The sequence below is a fragment of the Haliotis cracherodii genome, unplaced genomic scaffold (genome assembly GCF_022045235.1).
Source record: "Haliotis cracherodii isolate W230 unplaced genomic scaffold, xgHalCrac1.p SCAF_52, whole genome shotgun sequence".
NCBI lineage: Eukaryota > Metazoa > Mollusca > Gastropoda > Lepetellida > Haliotidae > Haliotis > Haliotis cracherodii.
The window spans coordinates 99669-121485 of NW_027266311.1; the positions used below are offsets into that span (position 1 = coordinate 99669).

The 21817-nt window shown below is 40.6% G+C and overlaps 1 protein-coding gene across 2 annotated transcripts; it reads right to left on the reverse strand.

The window, feature by feature from the left end:
• Positions 1 to 1254: 1254 nt before the first annotated feature.
• Positions 1255 to 20844, reverse strand: LOC139444466 (tumor necrosis factor ligand superfamily member 15-like). Of its 2 annotated transcripts, XM_071225428.1 has the most exons (3): positions 6432 to 7148; positions 6121 to 6232; positions 1255 to 4014 (listed from the first exon to the last, which is right to left on the reverse strand). In XM_071225428.1, exons 1-3 carry the CDS (start codon positions 6798 to 6800, stop codon positions 3623 to 3625), a joined length of 873 nt encoding a protein of 290 aa, XP_071081529.1. In that variant the 5' UTR covers positions 6801 to 7148; the 3' UTR covers positions 1255 to 3622. The 2 variants fall into 2 exon arrangements, 1 of the variants encoding a protein (XP_071081529.1); XR_011651766.1 differs by lacking the exons at positions 1255 to 4014; positions 6432 to 7148 and adding an exon at positions 20682 to 20844 and having other exon boundaries at positions 6154 to 6232.
• Positions 20845 to 21817: the final 973 nt, after the last annotated feature.

The window sequence follows — 21817 nt, forward strand, 5'->3', positions numbered from 1 at the left end:
TGGTTTTTGATGACGTGTGCGGTTAACAATAAAATGATTGTTGGGTTGGATCTCGTTTTGAACGCCGGGTTGGACGCGCCTCTTCGACATTATTTTAGTGACTATATATACTACCTCAAACCGTTTGTGCGAGTGAGTGAGTGAGTAAGTGAGTGAGTGAGTGAGTGAGTGGGTGTGAGTGAGTGAGTGTGTGAGTGAGTGAGTGAGTGAGTGTGTGAGTGAGTGAGTGAGTGAGTGAGTGAGTTGGGCTTAACACCGCATTGACTAGTATTTCAGCCTTGTCACCGTGTGTGAAGAGAGCATTAATGTACGCGACTAACAACTTGCTTAATGCTTACATTATATATTCGTGAATAAGTTTATTGACCACTTCAGTTAACCTAAATCAGGAGATGACAATGCATGGAAAGTTACGAATGAGTTACGAATTATACCGACACCTCCCGAATTGACCTGGGTCCTGGACGTCCGATACAATAGTTATTTCAATTGTATAAGACACTTGAAATTACTTTTGCGGTAACGGATGATTGCTTAATTATTTGGTATTCATTATACATAAACATATGTGCTATTTTGTGTGAATTCAAGTGATTTTATACAATATGCAGCTTTAATTACCCCCCACATACACACACACACACACACATCCACACACACACTAACACACACACACACACACACACATACACACACACACACACACACACACACACACACACACACACACACACACACACACACACACACACACACACACACACACACACACACACACACACACATCCGCCTCCTGTGTTGTTTTTCTCGGAACAACCTTAACAGTCTATACAGTTTGTAAGTGGGGAGGGATTCTTGTTTTATACTGCCACGGTGTGTAGCTTATAGGTCCAAATTATTGACGACTTTCGTTTGACACAGATGTCAAAGTTCAGACATCTCTTGAAGAAGACCAAATACCTTAATAGTTCTTGGAGCTTTAGATTCTTTACAGCAATGACTGCAACTAAATACTCACATCTCAAACATATATACAACGCCATCGTCAGAGAATAACCAGACCCCCGCCGAAACAGATATCAGTGGGTGTCAAAGGCAAACCACTGATGGATATTATGTGTATGGATCGATGAAAATCACTTGGTGTTCGCGAAATGGTTAAGCATGTTCTGTCTTGAAGGTAGCACATATTTGCATAAAAAGTATGTGTCTGTTTCTTGCCTGACGCAACAACAGCACTCCTATCATGCGACGGCGGCCTGTACATAAACTAGACAATTGTCGTTGGAATGTATACTCTTTATTCCCATTTATTCCCATTTATTCCCATTTATTCCCATTCCACATCACAACAATACATTCCCAATAACAATGAACTGACTATACAACGCGAGTAACTCAAAACTGGTTATAGCAAGCATTGAAGCTGTTAATCTTAGCAAGAGAGTCGGTCGCAGTTATAATCCCCGTCAACAAAACGTGCGCCATAATGATAGGTCGCATTGGAGACTTAATTATGTGTTTCTACTATCAGATAAAATACTACACTACTGAAATAGCAAAGTAGGACTTGTGTATTATGGTGGAATGTAGATATGGTCCTGTGTTTCTACTATCAGATGAAATACTACACTACTGAAATAACAAAGTAGGACTTGTGTATTATGGTGGAATGTAGATATGGTCCTGTGTTTCTACTATCAGATGAAATACTACGATACTGAAATAGCAAAGTAGGACTTGTGTATTATGGAATGTAGATATGGTCCTGTGTTTCTACAATCAGATGAAATACTACACTACTGAAATAACAAAGTAGGACTTGTGTATTATGGAGGAATGTAGATATGGTCCTGTGTTTCTACTATCAGGTGAAATACTACACTACTGAAATAACAAAGTAGGACTTGTGTATTATGGTGGAATGTAGATATGGTCCTGTGTTTCTACAATCAGATGAAATACTACGATACTGAAATAACAAAGTAGGACTTGTGTATTATGGAATGTAGATATGGTCCTGTGTTTCTACAATCAGATGAAATACTACACTACTGAAATAACAAAGTAGGACTTGTGTATTATGGAGGAATGTAGATATGGTCCTGTGTTTCTACTATCAGGTGAAATACTACACTACTGAAATAACAAAGTAGGACTTGTGTATTATGGGGGAATGTAGATATGGTCCTGTGTTTCTACTATCAGATGAAATACTACGATACTGAAATAACAAAGTAGGACTTGTGTATTATGTGGGAATGTAGATATGGTCCTGTGTTTCTACTATCAGGTGAAATACTACGATACTGAAATAACAAAGTAGGACTTGTGTATTATGGTGGAATGTAGATATGGTCCTGTGTTTCTACTATCAGGTGAAATACTACGATACTGAAATAACAAAGTAGGACTTGTGTATTATGGTGGAATGTAGATATGGTCCTGTGTTTCTACTATCAGGTGACATACTACACTACTGAAATAACAAAGTAGGACTTGTGTATTATGGGGGAATGTAGATATGGTCCTGTGTTTCTACTATCAGGTGAAATACTACGATACTGAAATAACAAAGTAGGACTTGTGTATTATGGTGGAATGTAGATATGGTCCTGTGTTTCTACTATCAGATGAAATACTACGATACTGAAATAACAAAGTAGGACTTGTGTATTATGGTGGAATGTAGATATGGTCCTGTGTTTCTACTATCAGATGAAATACTACACTACTGAAATAACAAAGTAGGACTTGTGTATTATGGGGGAATGTAGATATGGTCCTGTGTTTCTACAATCAGATGACATACTACGATACTGAAATAACAAAGTAGGACTTGTGTATTATGGGGGAATGTAGATATGGTCCTGTGTTTCTACAATCAGATGACATACTACGATACTGAAATAACAAAGTAGGACTTGTGTATTATGTGGGAATATAGATATGGTCCGTCATTCACCAATCGAAGATAATCACCAGAATGATTGAGACGCTTTCAACAGTATTTCTGCAAAGCTTCACTCGAAAGGAATACCAACGAGTGACACAGGCATGCCAAGGATTATGATCGAGATAAGCAGGTCCCTAGGCAACTAAGGGAGGTAAATCTATAGAGTGACTAGCAGGAACGTAGACCATTAACCAGTACTGCGACTTTAAAGGTAGCCACAGAAGCTCATTCCAAGCGCTGCTTCATTTCAAAACGTGCCTTTAGTAGCTTAACGTAACATGAGCCAGAAGCGGTAGTATGATACTGGTACTGGTGCAGACAGGGAATTCCAACCTTCATATTTTGGTCACGTGTCACTTACAATCTTCTAGCCGTTGAGTGGATCTCGATGACCTCCTTTAGTGTTAAAATGAGTGAGTGGGTGAGTATGGTTTTACGCCGCTTTTAGCAATATTCCAGCAGTATCACGGCGGGGGACACCAGAAATGGGCTTCACACATTGTACCCATATCGGGAATCGAACCCGGGTCTTTGGCGTGACGAGCGAACATTTTAACCACTAGGCTACCCGACCGCCCCTGTTAAAATGATACAATGCTTGAATTATAGTTATTCATATTGATGTGACGGTTTTAACTTGTTATTGGACACATTTCTAAACTGATATTACAACATGTGGACACCAAAATAATTAGCAGGTGGAAATTTGTATACCAAGGACGTGTTTGACAAGCTGACAAAAAGTTCATCATTCTTTTTCAATTTCAAATTTGCCGCCAAGAAACTTTTGGTGAACTGCCCTTGTCTCTCCTTCAGTGTCGTCTTGCCCATGAGGAGGAGCTGCCTGTCTGTGTCTATGTGGTCAGAGTTGTACTTCTGTACGCTGTGGACAATGTTGAGGTCGTCGTTTGTGACGACGTCGCTACGTATTGTAAGGAAGGAGTAGACGTAGTACATGCCGTCACGTGGCACATGTAGACGTCCGTTGCTATAGGTAACATCCCCAGTCACGTGTGCCGTCCCATACCCAGGGGAGGAGTCCCACTGGAGATGTTGATCTGATGGGAAGAGAAATAAAGTCATAATGTGTAGATTTTAAATCAGTGTGGTGAGTGAGTGAGTAAGTGAGTGTGTGAGTTAGTGAGTGAGTGTGTGAGCGCATTAGATTCTGGCACACAGAGAAATGAGAACCAGAGATTTGAGGCCCTGAGTCAGTGGTTGAGTGAGTGAGTGGTTGAGTGAGTGAGTGGTTGAGTGAGTGAGTGCGTGCATTAGATTCTGTCACACAGAGAAATGAGACCCAGAGATTTGAGGCCCTGAGTGAGTGGGTTTTGGATGAATGAGTGCGGGGTGGTGTGAGTGGGGGAGTCAGGGGAGGTCATTAAGTGGGAAGGTGATTAAGTGGGTGTGGGGATGAGTGGATGAGGGAGTGAGTGGCTGGGTTAGTTGAGTCAGGAAGTGAGTGAGTGAGTGGGTAAACGGATAGGTGAGTGAGTGGGTAGGTGAGTAAGTTGGTGGATGTTTGAGTTTTGTGTGAATGTGTGAGTTGGTTGTTGGGTCGGTGAGTGGGGGAGAGAGTGGGTGGGTGACTGGGTGGTTGAGTGACTGGGTGGGTGTGTGAGTGGGTTGGTGGATGTTTGGATTTTGGATGAATGAGTGACTGGGTGGTTGGGTCGGTGAGTGAGTGGGTGGGTGAGTGACTGGGTGGGTCAGTTGGGTCAGTAAGTGAGTGAGTGGGTGGGTCGGTAGGTGGGTGAGTGAATAATGCGGCGGTTGTTTGGGTGAGTGGTTGATCGGGCCAATGAGTGAGTGAGTGAATAATGCGGCGGTTGTTTGGGTGAGTGGTTGATCGGGCCAATGAGTGAGTGAGTGAATAATGCGGCGGTTGTTTGGGTGAGTGACTGGGTGGGTCAGTTGGGTCAGTAAGTGAGTGAGTGGGTGGGTTGGTAGGTGGGTGAGTGAATAATGCGGCGGTTGTTTGGGTGAGTGACTGGGTGGGTCAGTTGGGTCAGTAAGTGAGTGAGTGGGTGGGTCGGTAGGTGGGTGAGTGAATAATGCGGCGGTTGTTTGGGTGAGTGACTGGGTGGGTCAGTTGGGTCAGTAAGTGAGTGAGTGGGTGGATGGGTTGGTAGGTGGGTGAGTGAATAATGCGGCGGTTGTTTGGGTGAGTGGTTGATCGGGCCAATGAGTGAGTAAGTGAGATTCTGTCACACAGAGATTTGTGGAGACTCAGATGACACAGCCACTCAGATCAGGCGACAGTGAATATTCCGATTCAGTTGATACTGTGTACTGTACTTAATAACTGAAGCTTTAAGACCGTACCTAGCGTACGAACAAGGAGTAAACTTTACCCTGAATACAGTCCCCACTCACAGTATTTAAATAAGAAGTGTTCAACTTCCTTGAAACGATATTCAGATCGCGTGTCAGTTCTGAGAAATCACCTATGTGTGTAACTTCCTGGTAGCGGTTAAAAGGGTCCACTAACTTAACAACTGTAGGAGATGTTTATATATAGCATGTCAGGAAACATGCACCGGACTCCCTGTTTGTATACGACACTCTTTGTTTGAAATATTAATGTGTGCAAAGCAAGAAGTTAAATCAAATCTTATCTGCGGCTTATTCACAAGTATGTAGGGGTGTGTTGTTGTGCAGAAGATAGTTGCCGTGTACCCAAACGGAACGCCATTGGGGTGCTGAAGAGTAGGCTTGTTTATGTACCGTAAAACAGGTCCCTTTTCTACAAATGACCAGATCGTGTTCAACTGTTAATGGTGATCATATTATGTTTCTCTTTGTATACCTTGAAATATACCATTACTAAATTCATGACATTATATTAGTCTCTATATATGCTACCTCAAGCCATTTGTTTGTGAGTGAGTGAGTGAGTGGAGGTTAAGGCTTTGTACAGTTGCAACGTCACTCATTATCACGTGGTCTTTAATGTATAATTCTTCAATCAGTGTGTGAGTGAGTGAAACGTTGGGCTTAACGAAGCATACAGACCTGTGACGCTGTTTGTGTCAAGATACAGATGCGCCGCCGGTCTGTCATGGTTGATGTGAAGGTCAATCATTATCATGTGGTCTTTAATGTTTAATTCTTCAATCAGTGTGTGAGTGAGTGAAACATTGAATTAAACGAAGCATACAAACCTGTGACGCTGTTTGTGTCAAGATACAGATGCGCCGCCGGTCTGTCATGGTTGATGTGAAGGTCACCACCACTGTTGCCACCGTTGAGGTCATGGTAATATTCTCCGACTACCTAGATTCAAAAGAAATATGTGAAATCATTATTGTGCTTACAATGCCTTTTATAAATCATAAGAGCATAACCGTCATACCAACAAACATTTACATGCAGAGCTTTTGAATGTCCTTGACCTAGAAGACGATAAGCCACCCGTGGTGCAGAATTATATTTTCTTGGATATCATTATTTAGAACACTAAATAAACACTTACAATATTCATATACATGCTGAGACCCTCAGTATTCTCCAAACAGCAAAATGAACCTTGACCCAGCATAACGACCTTGACCTGATTCTCCAAAGGTGATCTTGCTAGGTCAGGGACGTTCAGAGAGTCACATGACACACAGACAGAGTCAGCAATATCGAGTCGCTTAACCTCGCCTGGAGCAAACGGCGCAGCATGTTCTTTGTGTGTCATCTTGTAGACAATAAATGCACCCAATCCTCCATTTAAAACCATCGATAAAATAAGCACAACAAAACACTTGGAAGATGAACACAAGTGTCGGGATTTCTGTGGGCCTTTCTTGTCGATAAAATGGATTTCTTCATAATGCGTTTGAGGAGTAACTTCCATGCTGTGTGTCTGTTTAACGAACACCCCTGCTACAGCCCTGTGTTTACGGTTGGAAGGCTTCACGTCACTCGGCAGTTACCCGCCAGGGAGCCTAGTGTGACTCAACATGGTTTGTCCAGGAACAACGTCCTGGTTTATTAATAGCACCAAGGCAGGTAAACCGTGAGACAGACGGGTGTTGCGTGGGGCCTATTTAGAGTTCGTAAGATGCCCAAGTCTAGATTACAACAGAGTAAGCTGAAATGTACTCTCCATTGTCACCGTAAAGCAAATTGTAAGTATTTCTTTTCAAGATCCATTATGAACTCGTCACACGGGACACGGGAATTTCAACCTCCTTGTATCTCACCTGTGCTAAGGGAGACAACTTTAGGACTACTGTCTTGTTAACGCATGTTGTCAGAGCACCGTCGTCATTGCGGTGGGGGTAGGATTGAGCTGTAGCTCGTCACGCCTAGGACCGGGTTCGATTCCCTTGGAGTCTTCCACCGTAATGTGGCTGATTTGGGTGATAACACTACTCCTATGATGATAATTGTTACAACAATAACACTACCACTACAACAACTACTACTATTACTACTACTACTAATAATAATAACGACAATAATACAAATAATGGCGTGGCTCGATCCTGTTATTACTTTGTCTTCGCCATGTTTGTGGTTTTGGATCAGAGGTCCATCTATGGCACGACACAGAATGTGTAGACGGCGTCATGGGAAATGACAATTATATAATTTTGTGGAATAGACCCAAACCTGACCTTGTCCTTTTTGTTTAATCCAACGAAATCATTTATATTATCAAATTCACTGTCCCTTTTGACAGTAAAGTGGTTGACAGCGGCCTGTAGCAAACCAGTCTGGACCAGGCAATCCAGTGATTGACATCATGAGCAATGATCCACGCTACGGGATACTGTGACATGCATCAACCAAGTCAGCGAGCCTTACCACCCGATCCCGTTAGTCGCCTCTCACGGCAAGCATGGGTTGCTGAAGTGAATGAGTTAGTGAATATGGTTTTACGCCGCTTTTAGCAATATTCCAGCAATATCACGGCGGGGGACACCAGAAATGGCTTAACACATTGTACTCCGGTGGGGAATCGAACCGAGCGAACGCTTGAACCACTAAGCTACTTCATCGCGTCGGGTTGCTGAGGACCAATTCTAACACGGATATTCACGGGGTCACGCTGTAAGGTTGTTGGTTTGTTGTTTAACGCCGTACTCAGCAATATTCCAAGTAAATGACGGCGGTCTGTAAATAATCGAGGCTTGACCAGACAATCCAGTGATGCAATTTGGATCTATGACATGCATCAATCAAGTCAGCGAGCCTGACCACCCGATCCCGTAAGTCGCCTTTTACGACAAGCATAGTCACCTTTTATGGCAAGCATGGGTTGCTGAAGACCTATTCCACCCGGAATCTCACGCTGTAAGGCGATGATGGCACACATTGTGAGCACCTGAACCTCGTTAGTTTTACACGACAAGCACTGGCCACTGGAGACTCATTCAGCTCCTGAGCTCCCCTGGGTAGCTTGGCTTGGAAGCTTGGAACACCACAGTACTTGTAATGACGATACAACAACACTTTCCTCTTACCTCTAGAAAAGCATTTCCTCTGAAAATTGATCGGAGAAATGTCATCAGGGAGAAAGATCAAACGTTTCTTCCGGACCATATCAAGGCTCCAAACGTTTTAACAAGGCTGACTTCAATTTTTTAAACTGATTGGTGCCACTTGCGATTTCAAGTGTTGTAAATTTAATTCCTGTTAGAAAACAAATAGACACCCATGGGTATCTTTCCATGTCAGTGAGTGAGTATGTTTTACGCCGCTTTTAGCAATATTCCAGCAATATCACGGCGGGGGACACCAGAAATGGGCTTCACACATTGTAGCCATGTCGGGAATCGAACCCGGGTCTTCGGCGTGACGAGCGAACGCTTTAACCACTAGGCTACCCGACCGCCCCCTTTCCATGTCAGATATTGTGGACACGTGTCTCCAGTATGATTAAAGTCTCTGTCAAAACTGTTTGAGAGGGCGACTTGCTTGTCCATTTTCCACCGGAGGCCTCTTGGTTGAAATCTCTCTTAGAAACATACATTCTGAACCGTCTGTCGCAAACTTCTATTTTAACAAATTTCTCCACGTTTACAAATGGTAATTCTGATAAAATCCAAAGAGTCCTCGTCATAGTAAGTTCTCGTCATACTGAGTTCTCGTCATATTTAGTTCTCGTCATACTTAGTTTTCGTCATACTGAGTCCTCGTCATACTGAGTTCTCGTCATACTGAGTTCTTGTCATACTTAGATTTGTCATACTTTGCATTTGAGAACAATAACGTGAACAGTGATCAAATGTATGACTGTTTGTTTTTTAACGCCACACTCAGCAATATTCCAGCTATGTGACGGCGGCCTGTAAATAATCGCGGTTTGGACAAGGCACCCCAGTGATTGACATCATGAGCATCGATCCACGCAATTGGGATCGATGACCTTCATCAACCAGGTCAGATCACCGCCCGATTCAGTTAGTCGCCTCTTGCTACAAGCACAGACGCCTTTCAGGGCGGGCATGGCAAGTATGCTGAAGACCTATTCCACCCCGGATCTTCACGGGTCTTAAATGTATGAACTAAATGTTGCATGCGTTATTCCATACTCATGAGTTATTATTGCCTTTCACGCCCCAGTCAGCAAATTTACAGTCACAACAGGATAACATGTAAATAATCGGGGACATGTTTTGTTTATTTATTTGTTTGTTTGTTGTTTAACGCCGCACTCAGCAATATCCCAGCTATATGGCGCCGGTCTGTAAATAATCGAGTCTGGACCAGACAATCCAGTGATTGACATCATGAGCATCGATCCACGCAATGGGGATCGATGACGTGCATCAACCAAGTCAGCCAGACATTTAAAGTCAACAAGAGGAATGAACCAGAAGGAGGTGCCATGGCTACAGTCAGTTATGTAACCATCCCGTCACTCCGGATGTGGACTGTCGACTCATGAAACTCTGTAACTGATGTTTATTCATGGCGGAGTCATAATAAAAACAACAAGGTAGAGATGATTTGTGTGTGACATTTACAGGCTGTGTGCTCCTGCCTTGGAGTGAGTGAGTTGTTGAGAGTATCCAGTAACACCAGGGCCTGGCATTGGGAGATAGCCTGAAGTGATGCCGGTCTTAGACGTTGACGTGAAACCAACGAGGACGGATATGGGATTCGAACCCACAATTATAGGTTTCTGTTATGCTCAAGGGACGCAACTTTGCACAGCGAATTGTGACGCCTCAGACGAACTGGGCCAGCCCTGCCCCTATACCCCCATCCCCAATGTCGGACTTCTTTCATATTCTTTGATTTTGTAGTTTCCCAGCACTATGTAATCACCGTTAAATGGACACACTCAGTACCGATAGAGGACAGTTAATGTTTTCGCCGGCAACACTCTTGTTTATCGTGTCCTCTGTGATGGCATCTTGTACGCCATGTCAATATCTTACCAGACATTGAGACTTGAGATAGAACTCCTCATCTCCTCTATCCAGCACCAAATTCTATCTCCTCCACCCAAACAAATTCTTAGATAGTATTGTGGGATATCCATTGCCACAGAGAAGTCTCCCGAGGTGAGTGAGTGGTTTTGGTTTAACGCCGCTTTGAACAGTATTCCTTCTGCATCACGGCGTGTCAGCTTGATGTGGCAATAGAGCCCGAAGTGATGCAGTTCTTAAATGATAAAACCACTTTAGTGAAACCCACGAGAACGGCTATGGTTGGGATAAATTTATAAGTTCTTGGTTGTTTAGTAATTCTCCATTTATCAGTGTCTTATTTAAAGAATATACAATATACGTTATCATATAGATTTGTTGTCGGAACAACTTTACCGCTTTGTTGTGAATGCATACAGGCGATCTAATCTGATAATCTATTTTCAGGAAATACCCGTTTTGGGATTGCCCTTTGCGAATGATAATCATAGGCTTCATAATTGCAGCATATGTATTCCTCGTTGTATTAGGTAGCTAGGTGTTACAATACAACAAAAGCACCATAGTTGGGTAGGTGGGGTGGCGCAGTAGTATAAGCATTTCCTCATCACACCAAAGACCCGGGTTCGATTCCCCTCAAGGGTACAATAAGTGAAGCCAACTTATGGTAGCATGCTGGTTTGTTCCAAGACGTGATATTGACGAACTGCTGCAAGTCAAGCCAATTTAAGGTGGCATGGTGGTTTGTTCCAAGACGTGATATTGACGAACTGCTGCAGGACACCACTAAGTCATCGATGAGGCAGGGTGTTCTCCCCTTTTCGCGAACACCTGGCGTCTTCACGAATTGATCGTGATTCATCAACTCATGCTTAATCGTACAAAGAACTGTGCCTTTAGCAGAGATTTTTTATGATTATGGAAAGTAAACTTTCAGTTCTTTTAAAGCCTGCCTGAACAGTCAAATCAACAGAATTGGTTTTCAGAGTCGTCTCACGGGATCGGGTGGTCAAACTCGCTGACTTGATTGATGCATGTCATCTAACAGTTGCGTAGATCCATGTCATGATGTCATTCACTGGATTGTCGGGTCCAGGCTCGATTATTTACAGACGCCCGTCATATAGCTGAGATATTTCTCAGTGCGACGTTAAATGAGCAATATCTCGTAAACGAACGGGAGCCAATAAAGGGACACAACTCGTGTCTCCTTATTGACAAGAGCCGACCCACACTCTTCAGTGTTGAGAGAAATTGATTTCATTCCGCAGCGTTGATAACAATTCGTGTTGAAAGATCGCATTTGAAAATATTTAATTGAACTGAACACCATGAGCTATTCTGAATACCACATCATCATCATCATCATCATCATCATCATCAATCGCGTCTTCACTAAGCTCCGACAAAGTGTATGACGGGTTAGCCGGTGTGCCACTCTCGCCTCCACAAATATTTCCAACTTTAGTCTTGTCAGATTTTCCGAATAAATCAACAGAAAAATAACACTATGGCGTCCTCAAGATATCTCGTAGCTGAGGCAACGTTTGTTAGGGCGGTTTTTATGCTGTGGTTGTCATCTTCGGCGTCGAGAAGGCAGTTGTTGCACTAATTGCCTCTAATTGAGGTGGACAGGTAATTGTAAACAAGAAATTACCCGTGAAGAGAGCGTATTTTGTTTGGAATATTTAACTTTTAAGACTTTGTGTGATTTGTAAGAAAGATGCTGTTAACTGGGGAAGCGCTGCCAAGTCATTGTGTACAGTCATATCGATGTTATTGTACTTTTGACGAGTAAGGATTTGTAAATGTATGAAAAATTGAAGGTAAATAGCTTCAGGCTTCAGCAAATTCATTTCTCAAACAAATGTCACAAAGCCCTTTTCATGACCATAAGATTTCTTTGCTAAAAGCAGAGGCCATTGTGCGATTCCGACTGTAAATCACATCGCGGACCTAAATAACGGTTTTTTGGGTCCCTGATAATGTGTATGGACTCTGAATAAACCTCAAATAATGAGCTTATCCTGCCCCACCGGTGCCACCCGTCATAAACACATGCAAAGGCAACTCAAGTGTTCACCTTACAAAATTCCAAGTACCATATGTTAACGTCTTAACATGTTGTGTGTTTATGTGTGTGCGTGTGTGTGTGTGTGCGTGTGTGTGTATGTGTTTTATATGTGTGTGAATGTGTGTGTGCGTCTATTATAGTGCTAACCCAATAAAAACACTGAGACACCATATTGCAGTTTAACACGGACACCCAACTCAGACACAGAATACTGACTCCGAGGCGACCAGGCCTTGTTTTATCCTCTTTATGCGGAGCACCAGGCAGGGTAACAATAGGTTTCAGAAGCGAAGACATACGATTGCCAAATTTAAGGTTGACACACCGATCGCTTTGTGAAACGGACGTGACTTGAGACTTTAGTGGTTAATTTTAAAATCTTTTGGTATGACACAGCCGGGAATCGAACCATCGACTTTTCTCTCTCTATCCACTAGACCATGGAGGCGGTCGCACAGATATAGAGACTAACCTTCAGTCTTCGTGGAAATAAAGATTATCTGTCACGAGTTAGTTTCTGTGTGTGCTTTCAACCTTAATTCACGATGGGCAGGGAACTCAGATGTACGAGCAGGTTATTGTTTGTATTAACCAATGTCTCTTTTTCTGAGGAAATGTAGGAACATGTCAGTTTCCTTATTCCTATTGTTGAAACCACGTCACAATACATCGTATGTGACGTCATGAACAACGGATGACTTCATCTTCAATTATTTGCGAGAATGTCCCCTTCATCCGTGCCCCTGTGGGTGATATATATACTTAATACGCTAATGCATGATGTGTGTACACAAATGTAAAATATAAATACCTTAGCATTTCAACTGTAGTCTGAACTTTCACATTTACAGTGCACACTGTCGCAGCGTTTTGTGTATCTGAGCTTGGATCACTAAATATCTTTCTGTGCAAACTACTAGTGAATGAGTTGTGTTTAACCCTGCTTTTAACAGTATTTCAGTTAAGTGTGTCAGCTTAATGTGGGAGGAAAGCCCGAAGTGGTGCGGGTCTCAGACGTTTACCACTTCGGTGAAACCCACGAGCAGGGGTATGGTGCTGACAAACCTAGAAACATAATCGGCTCGAACCGGGATTCGAATCCACGATCACAGGTTTCTGGCGCGCCCAAGGGACGCAACTCTGCATATAACAAACGCATAAACTATAGGGAAGTTTAACAACCAACAATATCACCTATGTACAATCAGATAAGACGATGACTGATAATACTATGTGATCTGTAAGAATAAACGTCTTCTAATTTCCGAGCAACGTAAATCAAAACGATAAACATTCATTCAAATTTAACCAAAACACATCACAAACTAAACAACGAAAATGTAAAAATATATTTTTTTCTAAAGAAGGAGCGCAAGTTCAGACAAGCGCAGTTGATCCGACCTAATCATCCACACCTTATTATTTTCTTTGTTGTCGTATATCAACTCCTTGCGATATACATATAGTATACCCCACACGATGTAAACCTCTGACTCACTGACTCGACGGTCGGAAAGAAATGTATTCAAGAATATGTCTGCGAATTAGGTACCCGATATTATAAAGGATTGGGTTGTAGCCAAATTGTACGTGTCGTTTTATAAAGCATTGGGTGACTGATAGCTACTGGATTAAGCCGACTCGACGATTCAGCAAAAATAATCCCTATCTCAGATTTACTTGAAATAAAATTTTTTTTCAAAAACATGCAGAAATATTTTTACATGTCTTTGCGATACCACTGTATACGTTGAATTCATGGAAACATTTCAAAGCGATCCAAAACGACACCAAAATTTAAATAAACTGCTCGGCAAACGAAAATATACATTTGAAAATTGAATTTGACCACACAATTACAAACGTTATCTAAACGTTACTGGGCTGACTTGTCGTGAGATACTTATTGATAATCATGTAATATGTAACATGTAATGTTGTCTATGATATTCGTATACAATACATCGCAATCGAAAAAAACATTTCTTGTTTGTTTCATTTTTAACAACTATCAAACATGGGTGTATACTTTCTTTTGTCCGACAGTGTACTTAGTACTCATATATGATATGAGAGTACCAAGGCTCACTCTGTGTATATTTTATATTAATCGGGGAGAGAAGATGTTATAATCTATACTGAACCGATTATCGTTAAGGATCATGGATATCTGGGGGGATATTGAACCGATTATCGTTAAGGATCATGGATATTTTGGGGGATATTGAACCGATTATCATGAAGGATCATGGATATTTTGGGGGATATTGAACCGATTATCATGAAGGATCATGGATATTTGGGGGGATATTGAACCGATTATCATTAAGGATCATGGATATTTTGGGGGATATTGAACCGATTATCGTAAAGGATCATGGATATTTGGGGGGATATTTTTCTTATAGTTATGACTGAACACATAATTTCATAAAAATAAAAATATCCCCAAATATATCAATGAATCCGAACTGTTTGGTTCATTATAGATCGTCGGTGATCTATTTAAGGGTTCTCCTTATTTGCTGGGTGTATTGGGACATGGGTGGGGTGGGGGTTGTTTGTGGGGTTGGGGTGGGTTTGGGTGTGAGGTTTAGTCAGTGTTTAGCGCTTCAAAACGTACAATTATTTTTGTTTGAAAGGGGGAACTGAACACTACACAATACGATTTTTTTCATAACGTTTAACTATACATGTGAGTTAATAATATTGGGAGGAAACCTGCGGGAAAAATAAAATATTCACCCCTTTCGTGGTGTATATTGTTTTAGAAACACCCCCCAAACCGCAGCCATTTCACCTTCCCTAGAATATCCCTGTCGATGACTGGTCTTTTTGAAATTTTTCAATTATATTCATATAGATTATAGTGTAACGGACTCTGATTGTAGCAGAGAATTATTTTGATTATGGGAATGGTTTAGTCGCTGTATTAAACTCGCAGAGAGCATGCAATACTGTACCGACAACAACAGTTCACGACATGAGAACACACATATTTACAGCAGTTGAAGTAAGGAAGCCGCAAGCATCAACCACAAAGAAACTAAACCGTTTCAATTTTTAAAACAAGAAAAAAACGACAGAAGCGGCATTAGAATACCCTCGTGTGGAAAGGCCATGCGAAATACACATAGTATGGAACACCGCTTTCCTCATCTAGAAACAAGTTCGAGTGCTCACATTGAACCCTTTCTTGTTCATTCACGAACACCCCGATGACTGCCTGTCAGTGTGACGCATGTTTGAAAGGCGCGTTCGTCAATACGGGTGAATACAAACGAGGTAACTATGCCAGATTCATCCCCAGGCTGTGAGCTACAGGGGTGGGAGGTAATATTTAAGGGGTCTTTATCTCAAAATAACAGATGCTCGAGATAGTTTGAATAATACTACACAATTTGTGACGGTTATTCAAACAGGAGCTCAGGCTTAACGATTTTGCGCTCGGTTTAAGTATGTCAGAATATTACGGTCGTGTGTTTGAAGATTACTGTAACCACAAATACTTTTGTATCCCGGTAAAGCGCAATTTAAATGAAACGTTTGTGTAAAGGTATTTTACAAGACACACCTTTGAAATTCAAAGCGTCTCATGGTTATTTTATTAATATTGCCACAGAAAACGAAATCGATTCCCGTCCTGTTTAGCGTCATTGGTTCATTCATGACGAAATAATATTGAAAACTGTTATTGTTTACTATGTCTTTTATAACATGAAGTAAACAGTAAACAAGCGTAATAGGAACATGACAAACCATAAACAAAGACACAACATTGGTTGACTAAACAAGACTTAAAAATACATCTAAAGATTCTTTCATCTAACTAAACTGATGGGCAAAAGAAAGTATACGTCTCTATCTGATGGTGGTTAACATAGAAGAAACAAGAATTGGTTATTCGATGTGATGTATTTGATACAGGTATTAGTTGTGTTCGGACGTTTAGTAGGAGTGTTTTACGACTGTTTTTGGTCTGGTAACGTTTTGAAAAGGTTTGTAAATTTTTGGTCAAATGCAATTTTTAAGTGTATATTTCCTTTTGTATAGTAGTTTATTATTAGCTCTCCGTGATTTGTGAGTAATTTTACAAAGTAAATCAAAATCGAAACTTTCATACTGATACAACTTCACTCTTTTCCAAAAGCATATGACGACGCAAAATTTGGATCAAGAAGAGACTTGACAGTACTGGTGAGAATGTGACATGTTAGGAGAAGGTAAGACAACATTATAGTGAACAGTTTGGGCGGGTCAGACGTATCGACCTTATCTGTCTCCATCACCATCTGAAGATTTCTTTGTACAACAATAAACCTTTTCTTGTCCAAATGTTTACTTCAGTTCTTAAACATGACACCCCAGCGCTCTTTAATTACAAAATATTTCGTAATTGTTCATTTATTTGTTGAACATTCCGCAGCATCAGATACAACAATGATTTCTACTGGACAAGTACAGATTTGCAGGCGGACCTGTTGAATGTACAGAACGATATGATTGGATCTTCACAGTGCCATTCACAAGGGGGCGTGTCTTGGTGTCATATTCGTCAAATGAATGAATAATTATGTGTAATGCTGCCATGAACAAAAGTTGTGGTACACTTTGATAGTGAGAGTTCCTTTAAGTTTCTCACCAAGCGCTCCTCGTAGTGACCGTGTTGATGAATAGCGTGTGTATGCCGTCTATGGCGCAGCTGCATATTCCAGGATTAGGATCTGATCAAATACTTTATAACTGGAAAATGAAATCACAAACATCAGACTAATTTCAAGCAAATGGAATACTGTCAAATGGAACATCGTCAATCTAAATGATTCGACTTAATATAAAAACAAGATTTAGTATTTTCTGTATTTACCGCATATTTCTTATCAAATAAAATCTGTATGGAAGGCATATTTCACAGTTTTAAAGATTCCATGAATATCTCAACTTAGCGCCACATCGCGGTAATCATGTGAACAATACGCGCTTCATGTCAGTGTACATAGTTCTCGTGTTACTCAAACGAAACAACTATCCCTATTACCTTACAAATCATACACGATTTAACGTTGTTTTGGAACCAAAATTTTACAGTACTACAAAATTCCACCTTGGTTCGAAATATTTCTCGAGTTGCTACACACCAGAAGCCGCACTGCACAGAGTTCAATAGATAACATCACTAAACCCTGAAATCCTAAGTATTCCAAAGCGTAAAAAGTTCGTAAACCTGCTCTGACATTTTGTAATGATGCTTGGAGTGACATGCACTTTATTCAATTGCCCGAGAAACTTCACTTGTTTTACACCATAGAGGAATACTATGTTTATTCGTTAGGTTGACATTCAGAAATGCTTCAAGGATACCGCTGACATGTAAAGTCCGTGTTTAAATATGTATACCACTGCGTTAGTCGCTGAAAGTCAACACCATCGTCCTCCCATACAAAATATTCCTGAGAAGCTTATCCGAAGATGGTTTTAAAGGATTTCATATTAATGCCACAACTTACTGATGGCGACATATGATCCACAGTCAACAGGTAATGATAACAGTGGGGTAATGTGATCGCTACAGGTAAATCACTCATCCTTCGAGGAATGGACGGCTCAGGTAGATATTTTACCTGTTATCAGTGTTGTGAATATTAACCTCTCACAATCTCCGGTTCAGAGATATAGAGTTACACCCTGTCTTGTTTAGGAGTTAAGTCAAGGATATATCCCCGGTGGGCAGGGATGGATGGATCTCCGTGTGTGTCATACACGTTGTATGAAGTACATTTCCTCTACTACGACGTAAAAACTGAAAAATACCTACATAAATCTTACCGAGATATTCTGAAACATTTTTTGACACGAAGGGACCTTTTGACATAAACGGATGTTTTTTGCCTGATACGTAAAAGCACGGCCTACATTACCGGAATCGATTGTCGGTTAAGGTAGTTACTGTTTTTTATGCCTTCAATGTTTGAACGAATAATTCCTCGACATGGCAGAGCCTCATTTTTACAACTTGGTCGAAATGCTGCAAGTAACCTCAATACACTGCCGGGCAAAAGAAAGTATACACATGAAAATTGAATTTGACCACAAAAATACAATCGTTATCGAGAGGTTACTAGGCTGAAAACAGATGCTTAAACACTGCAATCTTGAGGTCCAAAACACAACTATGACACCCGTATCAAATACATCAGCATCGTATAACCATTTGTTGGTTATTTTATTTTTAGCCAGCATTAACATGGGTGTATACTTTCTTTTGCCCGGCAATTTATATAGTCAAAATTTGTACTCAAGGTATATGACCTACACCAGCATCATCGTTCCGCTACAACACAGCCATTATACCATCACAATAACAGGAATACCACAATTTGTCACATTGTAAATGATATACTACAAAAAGAGTTAATAAACGTTTGGGCATGGTTCGCACTTTCATACAACTTGAAAATAAACAAACAACGCTATGGAATTTTCTACACAAATTCTGACAGTTGACGAAGATGAAGACGAAGGTCTTTGGTCTGTCGACTTTCAGAACCTCACGGCAAAAACTGTCACAACGACTGTTGCACTGGTAAATGGTCTTCCCTCATATTAAAAACAACATCTTTATCACTTACACTAAAAACACCTCTGTGCACATTGAGATGAATGCTAAAGCTGTCATTAAAAATATATAAAATAATCCACACATAAGTAAAGTTCTGTCATTAAAAAATGTATAAAATAATCCATACATACGTACAGTTCTGCCATTAGAAAATATATAAAATAATCCATACATAAGTAAAGTTCTGTCATTAAAATATATAAAAAATAATCCATACATACGTAAAATTCTGTCATTAAAAATATATAAAAAAATCCATACATACGTAAAGTTGTACTCTGAGCCACGAATAATCTTGAATCTGGAATAAGACATAAGACCTTATCTTGCTTCAACAGGTATGATATCAAAGAAGGACCTGCACACCAGCTCATTGTTTTAATTAGGCATGTATCGTTCAATGCTTGCTGTATATTCGAAGGTTGTGAATGTGTGCAATGCGTGTCGTAGTTTTTAGCATTCAAATGATGAATGTTGACAGTTTGAAGTTCAATCTTTTTGTACCCGAAATGGTTCCGATTTGGTTGTTCTGGTTTTCGAATATTCGGGAAGCATTTTCATGCTAGGTTCCACGTCTATTTAATCACAAATCAGATCCAAGCTTCACTGTTTTATGGTAGAATGGCATTAAGACCGCCTTACACAGAGACACTCTGATTATTGACTTTTTTAACTACTGAATAATCGTTTTTTTCTCTCATATTTCAAGAATATATGGAAATAGAAAATGCCAATTTTCCTGAAAAATTGTTTGCAAATTGCTATATATTTTTAAAGAATAATTGTTTTTTTGTAAAGTGGGTCATAAATATTTGCCCGGAACATTTAATTATCCATAAAATGGTTGTCGTTATTCAAGAAATATTCGCTGAAATATCTTGTGTATCAATATGTAAATTTTCAATTACATAACTACGTTTTACAGCTGTGTTAACATTTGAGTATTTCTTATTTTTCGAGGAGTAAATGTTACCAAGACAGTGTCCACCAGAGAGAGAGTATTAAATATGAGTTTCAATTTGATACATATGTGTAAAACGTAGTATATTGAAATCGTGCTCAAATATGATCAACTTCAAAAATGAAAGTGTTAATTTATATACCGTAAGTGTCTAAATTAAATTGGAAAATCAAGCAACATTTTTTTTGCTCGCTGTCAGTTGCATTTGAATATTAGCTCATTGATATTGGTGACATCAACCTCGTCTACATCTGTAATACAATATTAGATGATCTTACAATAATGCAAACTGCCGTACACAAAATGCTATACCTCGAGACCAAAACGTGACAACTATTTAGATTTGAGGCACGTTTATGAACATTTCATATAAATAGAATTACCTTTCAGTGATCGAAAAAACAACGCCAATACAACCTTAAAAATGAAACGAATATGTTAATCAATAAAGCAATGGCAGCTCACGTAATAGCGAATCATACTAAGCAAGTATTCTTTATGTGAAAATGTATCTGAAAACGGATGGAATTGACGTAGCCTATATATCTAGGCACCCAGTGTGTCAGCCCGTCAGTATTTCATTTCTCTAGTTAGTGTTTTTCCACAACCTATATTTTTTCAATCAAACACTCTTTGAGGACATTTGCTGGAAGCGAACCAAACAAGCAGGCAAAGAAGTCACGATTTGTCCACATCACCTATATGCAGGTAAGTTGCCATGGAAACCGCACCTCACACGTGTATATTCCATTCGCTGCATCAGAATCTTGTCGAAGACTTAACTTCGGCGAAATACATTAAACTCTGTATAAGTATCAACGTTACAATCCATGAAGATGCGTGATAAATTATCCAGTGTGATGTGTCGCTGGACCTGTTTTGCTTACTGACAAAATGTTTAACAAGATCTGATATTTGCGGGTGTCTGCTTTTTGATTGGATCAGTGCAGGGGTAACCTCAGTGACTGGTGTTATTAGGAATACGATGACTATGCACGTGAGACATTTCCATACACACCCGTCACGGTCCATCCAGACAGCGCTAGGCAGATCGTGTATTCAACTGGTGGAGGAGGGTGTGAAGAATACTCGGGTGGCGCTGTACAAAACAACCTTAGCACTACTACTGCCGTAAGTCTATGTTAAGGTATGGGAGTTACAATCACCTTAACACTGCGACTGCCGTAAGTCTATGTTAAGGTATGGGAGTTACAATCACCTTAGCCCTACGACTGCCGTAAGTCTATGTTAAGGTATGGGAGTTACAATCACCTTAGCCCTACGGCTGCCGTAAGTCTATGTTAAGGTATGGGAGTTACAATCACCTTAGCACTATGCCGTAAGTCTATGTTAAGGTATGGGAGTTACAATCACCTTAGCCCTACGACTGCCGTAAGTCTATGTTAAGGTATGGGAGTTGCAATCACCTTAGCCCTACGACTGCCGTAAGTCTATGTTAAGGTATGGGAGTTACAATCACCTTAGCACTAAGACTGCCGTAAGTCTGTGTTAAGGTATGGGAGTTACAATCACCTTAGCCCTACGGCTGCCGTAAGTCTATGTTAAGGTATGGGAGTTGCAATCACCTTAGCACTACGACTGCCGTAAGTCTATGTTTAGGTATGGGAGTTACAATCACCTTAGCCCTACGACTGCCGTAAGTCTATGTTAAGGCATGGGAGTTACAATCACCTTAGCACTATGCCGTAAGTTTATGTTAAGGTATGGGAGTTACAATCACCTTAGCACTACGACTGCCGTAAGTCTATGTTTAGGTATGGGAGTAACGATCACCTTAGCACTAAGATCGCTTTGTACAAGGACACCCCGGTGT